This window comes from Phaenicophaeus curvirostris, chromosome 1 (assembly GCF_032191515.1).
Source record: "Phaenicophaeus curvirostris isolate KB17595 chromosome 1, BPBGC_Pcur_1.0, whole genome shotgun sequence".
NCBI lineage: Eukaryota > Metazoa > Chordata > Aves > Cuculiformes > Cuculidae > Phaenicophaeus > Phaenicophaeus curvirostris.
In genome coordinates, this window is record NC_091392.1 from 146371095 (window position 1) to 146385085 (window position 13991).

The following is a 13991-nucleotide window of genomic DNA, read 5'->3' on the forward strand; positions in this document are numbered from 1 at the left end:
CAGAGGTCGCTACTATCGTCTGTCATAAATCCTCCCCCAGCCCCCACCCCCCCGAAACACAGGTGGTAAGCTACATGTGAAATAAGCATCTTTCAAAACCAAAATGAGGCATTTTGGAGAGCAGCTTTTATTTCAAGCAGAAACTATGACAAAGGTAAGATCTCTCTCCCTAGTGCAGTTAATCAAAGTTCAATGATCTTAGAGACACGCCTGAAAAAAGGAGTAAAAGGTTTGAGTTGGTAGATTGTTAAATGGTTCCATAAAACTTTTGATTGGCCTCTCTTTTGATTAAAAAATATTGAAATACACCAACAAATCAGTTTCAAATTCCTTTTCTGTTACAGACTAATTCTATAATCAAACTATTATATTTTTAGGGCAGCTTTTTCCTCTGTATTTGTCACTGTTCCTCAGTAACTTCTGAAACTATTCACAGAGAGGTGTGATTGCCATGCGTTCCTGCAACTTTTATAAAGCATCAGTGCCTGGAGAGAAATCCCCAAATCCAGTAAGCAAGAACCACAATGTGATGAACCCTATCCTGTAGTACCAGTACATATACACACCAGACTAGTCCAAACTGCATTTTGACAAGCCCAGCAGGTGTCAGAGAAAACACAGGAAGAAACTGAGGCTAATGAGGTAAAGAGGTATAAGGCACACAAATCCATCCAATGATTTGTCTTCCCACTTGGAGGACAGCTTTCATTTTAATTGGTAATTTAAACCTACGTAACATGCATTCTTCTGTTTTGTGGGTATTAAATGTTATTTCAGATGACAGTATAACACTGACCTGAAGTGTTAATAAGTCTTTAATAGCATTGTTTTTTGAAAATAAATCTCAAGATGATTTTTAAATTGTTTGTCAGGGCAGACTACAGTCTATGAGTAAATTTTCTCTATAGTCCTTAAAGAATGGGCTTCTACAAGGCTTATCCTGCTACACACAGTGTTTTAAAGAACGAGATGCTTACATTTAAGGTCACACTCAAAATACTGTTTTGTAAAATATCGCGATATTTTAAAGAGACTAACCATTTATTCGATGTAAATGCAACATATAAAGTCATGGAATTCCAAATACACATCCAGTCTACCATTTCTAGTTTTGTGCAATTAATTTACTTAAAATAATTTCAAACCTAGCGTAGTGTCAAATAACATCCAACCTCCAAACTTACAGAATTGATGTCTTTTGTATCTGCTTGAAATGAGGCTTCCTAGTTTTACTAAATTTATTTTTTATTTAAAACAAAGAAAAAAAAACTGTAAACAATTACTGTAACAGCAGTTAGCAACAAGAATGGGTGACAACTGTCAGTCTTCAAATATAAATTATGTCCTTTCTTACCGTCAACTTTTAGTCGTACATGTAAATAAATACAAGAACTAACACAAGTAAAAGTTATCACTATAAGAAAATGCATTATATGCTGCAATTTGGAATAAAGTATCTTACAATACTGGCTGCTACGTTTGAAATATGTATTTAACTGCTTAAAACAATTCAATGCTAAACAGTTAAACCTTTTCTTTACTCACTGTTAGAGATGTGTTTTGTGATTAGTTTTATGCTAGTATATTAAACTTCTAAGTGTGAAAATGACTCAAGTCATTTAGTGAAAGAAGATACCATAGGCACCATAATATACTTTTTTCTCTTTAAACAAAACCTGGTGATGAACCAGCAGTAACAAAAATAGGATGAAAATTAAAAGGCACATTCAGGGAAAAAAAAATCAACACAGTTTGCATGATGCTATAAAAAAAATAATTTATGCTCTGAATAATTGATTGGATCATGAACAAATATTCTGGCAGACTCTAAGCGTCAGACTGAAAGTAAATTTTGTAAAAGGTGTGCAATTCAAATGATATAATTATCTTTTAATGTTGTTTTTTGTTTTAAGGTCAGTATAAGGCTTATAACCAAGTGCATGTTAAGAGCACTGACTACTCAAAACCTCGTTTTCAGAGTGCATAGAAATACAATGAGTAATGAGTATTTTCCTTGCAAGAAGATGTATTCTTGTACACGTGCAAATCTTAATCAAGTACTTGAGCGTCTTTCAGGTCTTGGAACACATTTCATAATCGCAGCTCTCCACAGGGCAGGAGCAAGTAAAAGGCTTAGAGTAGTCACACTCAAAATAAGGAGATAGACCTGAAAATTGGAAATAAAAGCCATTACTTCTCTTAGTTACATGGTAAACTAAGTGACCAGAAGTTTGAGGAGATCAGACTCTCGTGGACAATATTTTCAGGATACTTCACCTGTCTTCTTAACCAACTATGCATATTGCTACAAAAGCAAATAAATGTATGTGCAAATCACCTAATTATCTGTTTTGCTGGTTTGAAGATACAGTTCCAGAAACAGCATTATGAGCTTACAGAAAAACAGTTATTTACACATACAGTTAAGAGGTCAATTTTGAAAGTTAAATGTTTGCTGAAAGGTCAAAGGCTAAATACCACTATTAAAAAAAAAACCACCAACAAAAAAACCCACCCACCCAAAATTATTCTGGTTTAATGATATAATAGCAAAGTCAACTGCTATTTTATACACTAGAAAAAGCAAATAAAAATCCCTTTAAGCTGTACTGCACATCTTTTGAAAGAAGATCTTGACTACATGATGTGAACGAGTGTTATAAAACAGCAGCAGGAAGTAGTTTTAAAGTCTTAAACAGAAGACAACTTTTGGAAATGTCACAGCTATATAGCCTACACAGTGATCACATGAGAGCTGCCACAGAAAAAACTGAAAGCTTAAAGGCTTCCAAAGCGCAGTGGGTGGGCCTCTAAACTGGTTCTGTGGTCACATATGGGTATCTTGAAACTCTGTACAAACATACAATATTTGTAACTCCCAATTATATGCAGGAGTGAACATGAAAATGAATCACCTTTACCTATACAAGTGAACACCGTGCTTTATTTGGAACTAGTTCCAACATTGTGCAGCCCACTGCTCTCACAATGAAAACTTCGGAACGCCAGCAGAGTATTTTTGTGAGAAGAGGTACAAAGGAGAAGGCAGCTAGCACTAGAAAGTGAGGCCAGTTGTTTTGTCTCTATAGCCATAACTTAATTTCACAAAGCAGACTTCATCTTGGAAAAAAAAAAGCAGCTTTCTCACAGCTTGACTATAAAACCAAATTTAAGATTTCTTTTCTAGGGGATTTTTTTCTACGACTACTGAAAAAGCTGGTTGTTTCTTCTGCAGAGGATTTAAAATCAACAAGCTCTGCAGGTAAAGATTACAAGTGTTTTTTCTTGTTTAAATATTAAGGCAATTTGCATTTCACCATATCTGCTCTGTGGTTCTTATTCACTGATATTTCCTCATTCAAATCCTATACTCTCACTTAACTCTTCCTAGAGCCATACCAGGATTTTAAAAGCAAAGGATTCTCAGTCTTAGTGACTTGGGTGCTGTCTACAACTCATGGATTAGTTAAGAATGAAGTTGTAAGTGAGAGTAGTTAAGACAAAGCATTTATAATTAAGTTATTTAAAAGTAAAACCCACTGTTTAAAATATTAAAGTACAACATGAAAGAAGTAAAAAACGGAACCAAGAATGCTGTCAGAGATGTAAATGTCTCCATTTCTATGGGTTGATTCTACTTTTAACAGTTGAGAGATACCAGTACCTTCCAATTTTGTGGAAGGTACAAAATCCCAGTAAGTTATTCAGGTGCAAAAAATGGAGTTAATAACTATAGAAAAGCTTACCTCCCGAGATATGATCCCTGCTCTGCGTGCTCTACTTCCCAGAACAAAAGAGAATTCACTGACTTGTGCCAATCCTGCTGAGACAATCCACTTGATATACTGGCTGGTCTTTGGAAGAATCAGAGAAAGCACGAGCACTGCCAAGACAAACTTTAAAAACGTTTTGTTTGGTTTTGATTTTTTTATTGAGGGGGGTTGTTGTGAGGTTTGTTTTGTTTTGTTTTTAAATAAAATAATTGCTATAAATGAAATAGTACAATATTTATAAAGATACATAGCATCAAAGACAGTAGTTCTGGACATAAACTGGTGGACTTCTAAATGTGTCTTCTCTATGTCAAAAGAGACAAAAGTACACTGAACAGCGAGAAGAAGTATCTTATTTACTGTAATAAAAACAATAACTGTCACAAATCCCAAGCTAAATAGACATTTCTCCATGTATAAATTATTTTTAATATTAAAATCTTTTTAATATGCTAAGAATGTGCTATCAATTTACAGTAAAGATGTAATATTCAGTGTTTGACGAGATGTTCAGTTCTTGCACAGAATTTTTATTAGGGCATGCAGCACAAAGATGATTTAAATTATTAATTATTAAAAGATTTATTAAAATTATTAAAATTATTAAAAGATTTAAATAAAGAAAAAGAAAATACCTTCATTATGACCACAGACAATGTAAGGAATAATAAGACTGTCAGTTCATATATTACAAACGTGGGGAAAACATGAAGTCCTAGGAAGAAAAAAAAACAATATTTCAAATTTAAGGCCAATATCTTGCTCTGATAATTTTTTGAGTTAATAGTAGATCTCATTGCAAGACAGTATTCTCAAAAACAAACAAACAAAAAGCCCTATCATATCTACCAATACTACTAATAACTAAAGCACTTCCTGCATTATCCAACCATTTTTCCCTTGGATGGGTTGAGCACAAACAATATTCCCAGTTGAGTTCAACTGTATGCAACCGATGCATGAGCACTTTCATTCATAGTTTTCTCTCTTCCACATAAGTCAGCAATCCAGAATCTGAACTGAAACACACCTCTAATGAAAGCTATAAAAACGCTGCAGGAAAACAGTTCCATTGTTCTGCACAGTGATCGTAGCACAGCCATTCAATGTTTTTGTGTGACGTGGTAATGGACTGTCACTGTGGGAGGAGCACAACATTCAGTATTTGCACAGACTATAGCTGCAACAGAAAATGGAACTGGTTTGATCCCATGACCCTCGCGTGCAAACACTGAAAGTCCTCTGAACGGGAAAAGTTACTTAGACTGGAATCAAGTAAAGTCATAAACCCCTGAGCATGGTCTAACAATTGAGGAATTATATAAAACCCCACTGCTATGATATTGGGGTTTTAGGGAGGTTTGGGGTTTTGTTTTGTTTACTTTTTTTTTTTTGTCATTTTTATTCAGTAATTATATGGAGCAGGCTAACAAGAACCATAAAGAACACAGAAACCTAAAACTAAATTCTGTTTAATATTAACAGAAGAAAAAGTAGCATTTGTTGGAAATTCCTGGAGTCACTGCGGAATACTCAGTATCTAACAGCTGATTAAGTCATTTTTTTCCTCCTAGGCTATGAGGAACTTGTGAAGGCGAACATAACTGTCTATCTTTGGAAGCTCATTCCCTTTTTCATAAAAGCTCTTTTTAGAGGAACCAACATGGTGGTATTCCTGGTAAACCCATAATAACTGGCAGTTCAACACAATTATTTCTGGTGAAGGACAAGAGTTTAGTTTTCTAAAGCAAGACACACATAAATCAATGCTGTAACACAAGACAAGTTTTCACTAATTTTCTCTACCCCGTAGACCTACAGAGCCAGAAGAACTGTAGAGAACTAAGAGTCATCTTCTATTCATGCGCATGCAAGAGAAGTTGCTTACAGCCAACTTCATCATGTTTTCTCCATACACACATTTCATTGTGGATGAAAACATGCTTCAGGCACATCAGATTTTTATACAAGTACTACTCAGTCAGCATGCACACTCTCTGTTTTGTTTCTTAATTTCCTTCCAACTGCTGAAGCACAAATGCAAAAGACTGTCAGAACAAGGGGACAGATGGCAGAACAAGAGAGACAAACACCACACCAAAAAAAAAAAAAAAGCAATCCTAATGTGTGCATGCATGCACAGGGAGGGGCAAGTCGCTTCTGTTTTTCTACTGTTTATCACATGCACATTGTTCATTCAGTTTTAGGCCCATCTTAGAAACATTCATGAAAAGCAACTAGAGAGACAGAACCTCTAACAATGGTATGTTTGCCAAGAGGGCCAACTTTGCCACATCTGGAATTTAAGATTTCAAAGGGAGGCTATAAATATAGCCTAGCGCTCTCATCACTACCAGTTAATCTACCTTTTCAGTTCTGGAACAGGGAGGCAGTCTGAAGTTCAGTTGGAACAGCTTCCCCAGGTGGAGATTATTACTGTATTTGAAAGAGCTGAGGCACAAACCACCACAGGTTTCTATACTAATCTTGCGGGGGAAGTGTCTGCAAAGTGAAACAAGCCTAAATCTGTTACATACACTATTTGGAGCAAACAAATAAGCATCCTAGCATACTCAAGGAAATAAATCCCACCATAGGGGATTTCATGGTCATTACAGGCCTTTGCCCAAGCCCTAGATGAAAACTTAGGATAAGGCCACAAGTCATATAAGGCTGCTATATGTGCACATGAAGCCTTCCTGACAACATGAATGCCATTAGAAAGATTAACTTCACAAACAGAAGGTGCATGAATATGGGCATTTATTTCAATGGTTTTAATCAGACTTTGTGGCTAAGCTCAGGAGTCACTAGGGACTTGTTTTCTAAAATGGAAGAAACATTTCAATCAAGTAACTTAAGAACTCCATGAGGTAGCATGTGGCATGCTGGCTAGTCACCAATAGATAAGATATCACTTAGGTACATCTGCACAGAGCTGTGCATAAGCCACTGGACTTCAATTCTAAGTAGCTTTTTGGAATGAAGGCCTTGGGGTGAAGGTGATCAAGCCAAAAAGCACAGTTTGCTTGTATGAGTTGGTATGTGCTCTTCTGTGGATAATTACAGGCAAAATTTTGCACATTCTTTTTATAAGTACATTTTTCTTATCAAGTAAGCTTCTCCTCCCCCCTGGTTAGATTCTAGAAATCTGGTGGATGGCCACTAAACAGCACTTGAAGATCCACAAAAGCAGTGATAACCACATCCCATAAGATCCAGCATCAAGAAAAGGAATCTTGGAGATCCTTGACAGCAAACAAGATTACAGAAACCAGAATTCTTTTGGTCAAACTGGAGTCAGTAGAATAAATTCTGACACATCCCCAAGATTGGACATCACTCAGAAAAATCACATTAGTGATGCACTGGGATGCTGTATCTGCTGAGAGTCTTAATGAACCCAAGATCATAGCAAGCAAATGCAATAAATGCTACAGCCCTGGATAGATTAAGTACCAGAGTCCTCTTTATTCTAATGTCAGTTCTGAGAGCTTGAAGCTTCCAAGTTTCATTGTGTTCCATGCGGGACAAGAAAGTGGTAGGGCTGGCTGGATAGGGAGAATGCAATGTATGTCACCTAAAGAATTCCAGTTGGGCTCTTCTTCTGATTTCTCTCAAATTCAACAGAAATATTAAGAGGCTCATCAGAGAAACATTTATGTTTGTTCTGGACAGTGGTAGTGCTGACAGTGTCAGCATTACTCATCTTCAGAAGACAAAGATTGCACTGTTAAAAGTTTTTCAGCATCTCTGTTCCCTCTAAGAGGGCTGAAGGCTCGGCAGCTCAGCTGAAGTGCATTTACACCAATGCACACAGCATGGGGAATAAGAAGAAAGAGCTGGAAGCTGTCGTACGGCAAGGAGCCTATGGTGTCGTTGCCATCACGAAAACATGGTGGGACGACTCATATAACTGGAGTGCAGCTATGGTGGGGTACAAACTCTTCAGGCGGGATAGGAAGGGTAGGAGAGGAGGCGGGGTAGCTCTCTTTGTAAAGGAGGACTTGGACACCATTGAGATGGATTGTGGTGATGAGGAGATTGAGTGCCTGTGGGTTAAAATCAGAGGAGCCCACCAGAAGGTAGATTTTGTGATGGGAGTCTGTTACAGACCACCCAGCCAAGGAGAAGCAGCTGATGAGCTCTTCTATGAGCAGCTGCGGTCAATCTCTAGATCGATGCCTCTCATTCTTGTGGGAGACTTCAATCTTCCTGATATCTGCTGGAAGTACAACACAGCAGAAAGGAAGCAGTCTAGGAGGTTCCTGGAGTGCGTGGAAGACAACTTCCTTGCACAGCTGGTGAATGAACCAACAAGGGAGGGTGCCCTCCTGGACCTGCTGTTTGTGAACAGAGAAGGCCTTGTGGGGGATGTGGCAGTAGGTGGACGCCTAGGACAAAGTGATCATGAGATGATAGGGTTTTCTGTTCTAGGTGAAGTGAAGAGGGTGGTTAGTAGGACAGTAGCATTAAATTTCCAGAGAGCAGACTTTGAACTCTTCAGAAGGCTGGTTGGCAAAGTCTCATGGGAGACAGTACTTAAGGGCAAGGGAGCCCATGAGAGCTGGGAGCTCTTCAAAAAGGAAATCCTAGCAGCTCAGGAGAAAGCCATCCCCATGTTCTGGAAAAAAAGCCGGCAGGGGAGAAAGCCAGCTTGGTTGAACAGAGAGATCTTGAGTGATATCAAGAAGAAGAGAAACGTTTATGGGCTCTGGAAGAGGGGACAGGCCTCTTGGGTGGACTACAGGAGGGAAGACTCGGCTGCTGGATGAGGGAAAGGCTGTGGATGTGGTCTTCCTGGACTTCAGTAAAGCCTTTGACACAGTCTCTCACAGCATTCTGCTTGAGAAACTGTCAGCCTCTGGCCTGGACAGGCGCACACTCTCCTGGGTGGAAAACTGGTTGGATGGCCGGGCCCAGAGAGTGGTGGGAAATGGTGTGAAATCCAGCTGGAGGCCAGTGACAAGTGGGGTTCCCCAGGGCTCAGTGCTGGGTCCAGCGCTGTTCAATGTCTTTATCAATGACCTGGATGAAGGCATCGAGTGCACCCTTAGCAAGTTTGCAGATGACACTAAGCTGGGTGGAAGTGTCGATCTGCTGGAGGGTAGGGAGGGATCTGAACAGGCTGGACCGCTGGGCTGAGTCCAATGGCATGAGGTTTAATAAGGCCAAATGCCGGGTCCTGCACTTGGGACACAACAACCCTGTGCAATGCTACAGACTAGGAGAAGTCTGTCTAGAAAGCTGCCTGGAGGAGAGGGACCTGGGGGTGTTGGTTGACAGTGACTGAACATGAGCCAGCAGTGTGCCCAGGTGGCCAAGAAGGCCAATGACATCTTGGCTTGTATCAGAAACGGCGTGACCAGCAGGTCCAGGGAGGTTATTCTCCCTCTGTACTCGGCACTGGTGAGACTGCTCCTCGAATCCTGTGTTCAGTTCTGGGCCCCTCACCACAAGAACGATGTTGAGGCTCTGGAGCGAGTCCAGAGAAGAGCAACAAAGCTGGTGAGGGGGCTGGAGAACAGGCCTTATGAGGATCCGCTGAGAGAGCTGGGGTTGTTTAGCCTGGAGAAGAGGAGGCTGAGGGGAGACCTCATTGCTCTCTATAACTACCTGAAAGGAGGTTGTAGAGAGGAGGGTGCTGGCCTCTTCTCCCAAGTGACGGGGGACAGGACAAGAGGGAATGGTCTCAAGCTCCGCCAGGGGAGATTTAGGCTGGACATTAGGAAAAAATTCTTTACAGAAAGGGTCATTGGGTACTGGCAGAGGCTGCCCAGGGAGGTGTTTGAGTCACCTTCCCTGGAGGTGTTTAAGGCACGGGTGGACGAGGTGCTGGGGGGCATGGTTTAGTGTTTGATAGGAATGGTTGGACTTGATGATCCAGTGGGTCTCTTCCAACCTGGTTATTCTATGATTCTATGACCAAAAGATTCACCGAGAGGGGAAATGTGGAGCCTGGCAAGTGAGTACATTTGTATAGCACAGTGAAGACACAGAGCTTTGTCTGTCAGTGGAAGTAATCTGCCTCCTCACCAGTTGCAGATAGGGTCCCTGATGCCCAATTTCAAACTCCATACACCCTGTAGACTGAAAAAAAGTAGGATATTGCAGCCTTTAAAAAAAATCAGTTAAAGATTCAATGCAAAGGTGCCTTCCAACTTCCTAAAAAGCAATCAAAACAAAAATCAAATGATGCAGAGGTAGAAAGGAAAAGGTCCAAGTCCAATGTACCAAAACAGAAATGAGAAAGAAAGTTCTCAAAATGTGGCTTTAAGGGATTGGTCCAGATGTGCTCTCTAAAATATGAGTGAGGATAAAGACTAACAGGAACTTTCCAACCACAGCAAATAGCAGAAAACTTGAAGAACACATGCCGGTTTAAATGAATGTACAGATGGAGAGTAACTCAAAGTACAGCTGTTAATGCCTAACTGCAAAGGTGTATTATTCCCACAAATGCATCCATGCACGAATTAGAAAGCAGTAGCATTACACAGGTCAAGCTAAGGGCAGGACCACTGTTAACAGATATTACACAAACAAGAACTGTTCGGTTCAGCTTTCAGACACCAGAAGGATTTCTGTAGCAAGAACAGAAATGCAGGCATTTAAGACAAGCAAGTAGGAACTGATTTTTCCAAATGACATAATAACAGTCACTTTTCAGTTAAGTCATTTTTTGTCTATTTATGCCTTTATTCCGAAAGGAACAAAAGTTGTATTACTGCAGTAGTGTACCATCCCACCTCAGGATCTCAAGTGCTTCTGCTCTCCGTAATAGGGTGCTTGCCGCACATAGCACCGAGCCTTCTCTTTATACAGAGGGGGGAAACTTTCCCTGGGGTCTTTACATAATTTCACAGAGTAAATCCCTATATATTTATAGATACAAATAATTCGTAGTGCTATCCTACTCGTGTTTTCTTTGTACCACCACTCACTCCTTTTCAAAACCTAATTCTTGTTAGCCACAAAATTTGAAAGTATGGAGGAGGGGGAGGTAATGTTTATTTGTAGATAGTGGGGGAGGAGGTTGTTTGGTTTTTGTAGCGTTTAGGGTCTGGTTTGGGGGTTTTGTTTGATATTGGGTTTTTACAAGCAAGCATCAGATGCCTACAAAATAGCTAACTTTTCTGATTTCTAGCTGTCTTCTGAGGCAGGAATACCACTCATTTTCTGTGAAACCATACAAACTTTTAGGGAATTTTCTTTCCGTTCTTGCAATTATAACAGTAACAACAGTTACAAATATAATTTTTTTAAATTTCGTAACAGAACTATCAAAATAATTTCCCTGTAGTATAACATAGGCTGTACAGAGTGCTGCCAGCATGCCAGCTGAGGTCTTGCTGTTTTCTGGTACTGTACCAAAGCGTGACCTTTAGTCTTAATTTATGCAGTCATAAGAGCGTAGGACACTATTTCTGTTCAGTGCCTTATAAAATTAACTTTGCGCTTTTAAGTACTTGCCATGCTTTGAAACCCTGATAACACTATCTACTCCATCACCATCTTTACTAGAACAACCAAGCTACCTGTGAGCATGTAGCAATTAGCTACCCAATCTTGCCAGTTGTAAGGGTCTGAGAGTTTTACCCATATCTCACCACTTTCCTCCCTTTAATAAAGAATAAGTTATTTGAATAAACCTATCTATTACTAAACAATCTGACTGATCAGCACAAGCTAGTATCATGGGTTGGGTAAAACAAAAATCAAGGCTGGCAAGCATAACTGTTTCCTTTTTACTTGGACAACCACCAGAAACCACTTTAATTTCTGTTATGAAACAATGGGTAATCAAACAGGTATATAAGGAAAGGTATTAAAAGTACGCTGATAATGGAACTTCCCTATTATCTGAATAAATTCATGGAGATAAAAGCAACAATAGAGAAAAAAATGGAAGAAAAAACAAAGGTGATCTTGGAATAAGAGAACCCCAAACCTTAAGAATTTCTAAGTAAGCATGGGTTGAAGAGAGTTGTATTTGTACAAAGGGCCACATTCAAACCCCCTATTTTAGGCCTTGCAATGCCCCCAACACAGGACATGCATCTCCTAAACAATCCATAGGGAGAAGTGCGTACTCTCACAGGGCTGGTCTCCTTATTCACTGTACTTAAGCACTTCAGTAATGCTTTTCATTTTCCTTTAGAGAAAGAGTAGTATGGCATGCATGGTCAGCTAAAGAATGTAGCAGTTCCAAATGAAGCCACTGATTGACTGTAAATATTCTCAGATTTAACTCGTTTTGGGAAACAAGCACAATGAGTTACTCTCTTGGTCTTAAGAATCAATGCTGCATTTCAGCTGGCATTCAGGTTGTCCGTGATACATCTTGTTCAATTATTTTTTCCCTGCATTGAGAACACACAGATCACATTTTCCTAACTGAAGAGACAAGTTGCTATAAAAAAAAAAAAAAAAATCTGTTTCCATTATCATATCCTGCTTCTAAAGAAAGCCAAGCCACAAGAACCTGAAATCTACTCTGCCAATTGACTCAAAATAGTAATACAATTTTAGTATAAATTACAAATATAGCCATTGGGAAGACAGGAAAACATTAAAAAAACCAACACACACAACAACCAAAGACCTTTTTTCCTGTAAAATTTTTAGTAATGTGTTTTAAATAGCATGAATTCAGAATTAACAATGAAAAACAGAGTAAAACAAGAATCGAGAATGCAACATGGAAATTGCTTATAAAAAAATCGATGTTACATTTAAAAATATACACAAAGACAAACCAATATTGTGGTTAGTTAACAGTTTGATATGTTAACAAAATAAAATATCTCTCTTCCACCCAATCTGTAGATGATTTTTCTCTCCTCCCCCACGTTTGTAGCTTAAGACTATTTTTAAAGTGAGTTTTCTTAGAAGTTACCTATGGACGCAAAGAAAATGATGGCGAGAAAGTCACGAATTGGTTCGATACAGGACATAATCTCCTCAGTAACCATGTGACCCTGAGAAGAGATCAGAGCTCCAGCTAAGAAGCATCCCAGCTCCATTGAAACGTCCAACAGCTCTGTGATCTGTCAAGAAATAACAGAGAATCTATTGCTGTTCTTTAGCCCCAAGTGACTTTATATACCATTTCACGGTGAAATTATAGAACTGTACATTTTACTGAACGTAGTAAATTACTATGTCTTTAGGCATGTTTAACAACAAGTAGAATTTAGTGTATTTATTTCAGCGTTCTGCAGTATGGTATTTATACAAGACTCCCCTCCATGCTACCTCCTTCCCCACAAAACCAAAAATAAATTTCTTAATCTACATTGTAACACTTTGCGTCACTTGTAAGGATAGTATCTGATCTCACAAAAATAAGATAAGACTGTAACAGCTTCAGAGTCAGCATTACTTAATGCATCAAGGCTGTGAAATAAAGCTGTAAGAACAGCGTATTTTCCAGCTATCAAACAAAGCTGGGGTGGGGGGGAAATCTCAAAGCTTATACCTTGGGAAAAGAGTTGCAATTTAGCAGAAGTTCCAGGCAAAAATTACACTTTATTAGCATGAATTGAACTTAAATGAGTCTGTGTGCTTTACTGAATAGGAATGCATTTAAGAATGTGAAGTAAACTGCTGAATATCTGAAAGAATTCAGACTGCTTCATTCTTTTTTATTATTTGAATACATTACTAGAAGGAAGAGATGAAAGGGACGTAAAGAGACTGGACTAAAACCAAAGCAACCACTTAAGGCAATGCTTAGAACACTAAAAAAAGCAAACAGCACTTTTAGTCAGTATAAACTGTGTTTTAAAATAATTACTGTAAAACCATGCTGCTGCAGACTGTCATCCTACTGAGAAAGGGCGATGCTATTAATATTAATAGAACATTTAAAACTGAAGACTTACTTGCATACTAATTTAGATTAAGCAGCAATAAACCATAGTAGATGTATGGACAACATTCATCATACCTTGAACAGTGTTACACTGTAAGGTAAAACTCAAGCAACTTGAAATTAATGGCGGAGAGCAAAAGACAATAAACAAATCCTCCAGCTATGCATACAACGCCACCTAAGAATAACCCCCTGACTTTTGTGCATTAAAGTATTAATGTCTGAATGCTTGTCACGTAACTCCATTTGTGCTAACAGTCTATAATTTATTGCAAGACATTTAAGAAAACAAATTGGTTCCGTCAACTAATGCAAGTAGTCACTGATCAGGTAAAACCAAC

The 13991-nt window shown here is 38.8% G+C and overlaps 1 protein-coding gene across 7 annotated transcripts in view; it reads right to left on the bottom strand.

Annotated features, from left to right (window-relative positions):
• The window catches only part of TMCO3 (transmembrane and coiled-coil domains 3), a 225146-nt gene that overhangs the window by 189441 nt on the left and 21714 nt on the right, over nucleotides 1-13991 (bottom strand). Inside the window, exons 9-12 of one of the 7 annotated variants that reach the window (XR_011339200.1) lie at nucleotides 12673-12823; nucleotides 4409-4488; nucleotides 3747-3896; nucleotides 1523-2167 (exon numbers count right to left, since the gene is read on the bottom strand). Coding sequence is in view for 3 of the 7 variants with exons in the window: in XM_069877957.1 (XP_069734058.1) it covers nucleotides 2054-2167; nucleotides 3747-3896; nucleotides 4409-4488; nucleotides 12673-12823 (495 nt within the window). In the remaining 4 variants the exon portion in view is untranslated. Of the gene's footprint in view, nucleotides 1-44; nucleotides 2168-3746; nucleotides 3897-4408; nucleotides 4489-11099; nucleotides 12187-12672; nucleotides 12824-13991 lie in introns of those variants that run through there. The other 6 variants (XR_011339201.1, XM_069877957.1, XR_011339213.1 and 3 more) reach the window with 6 other exon arrangements.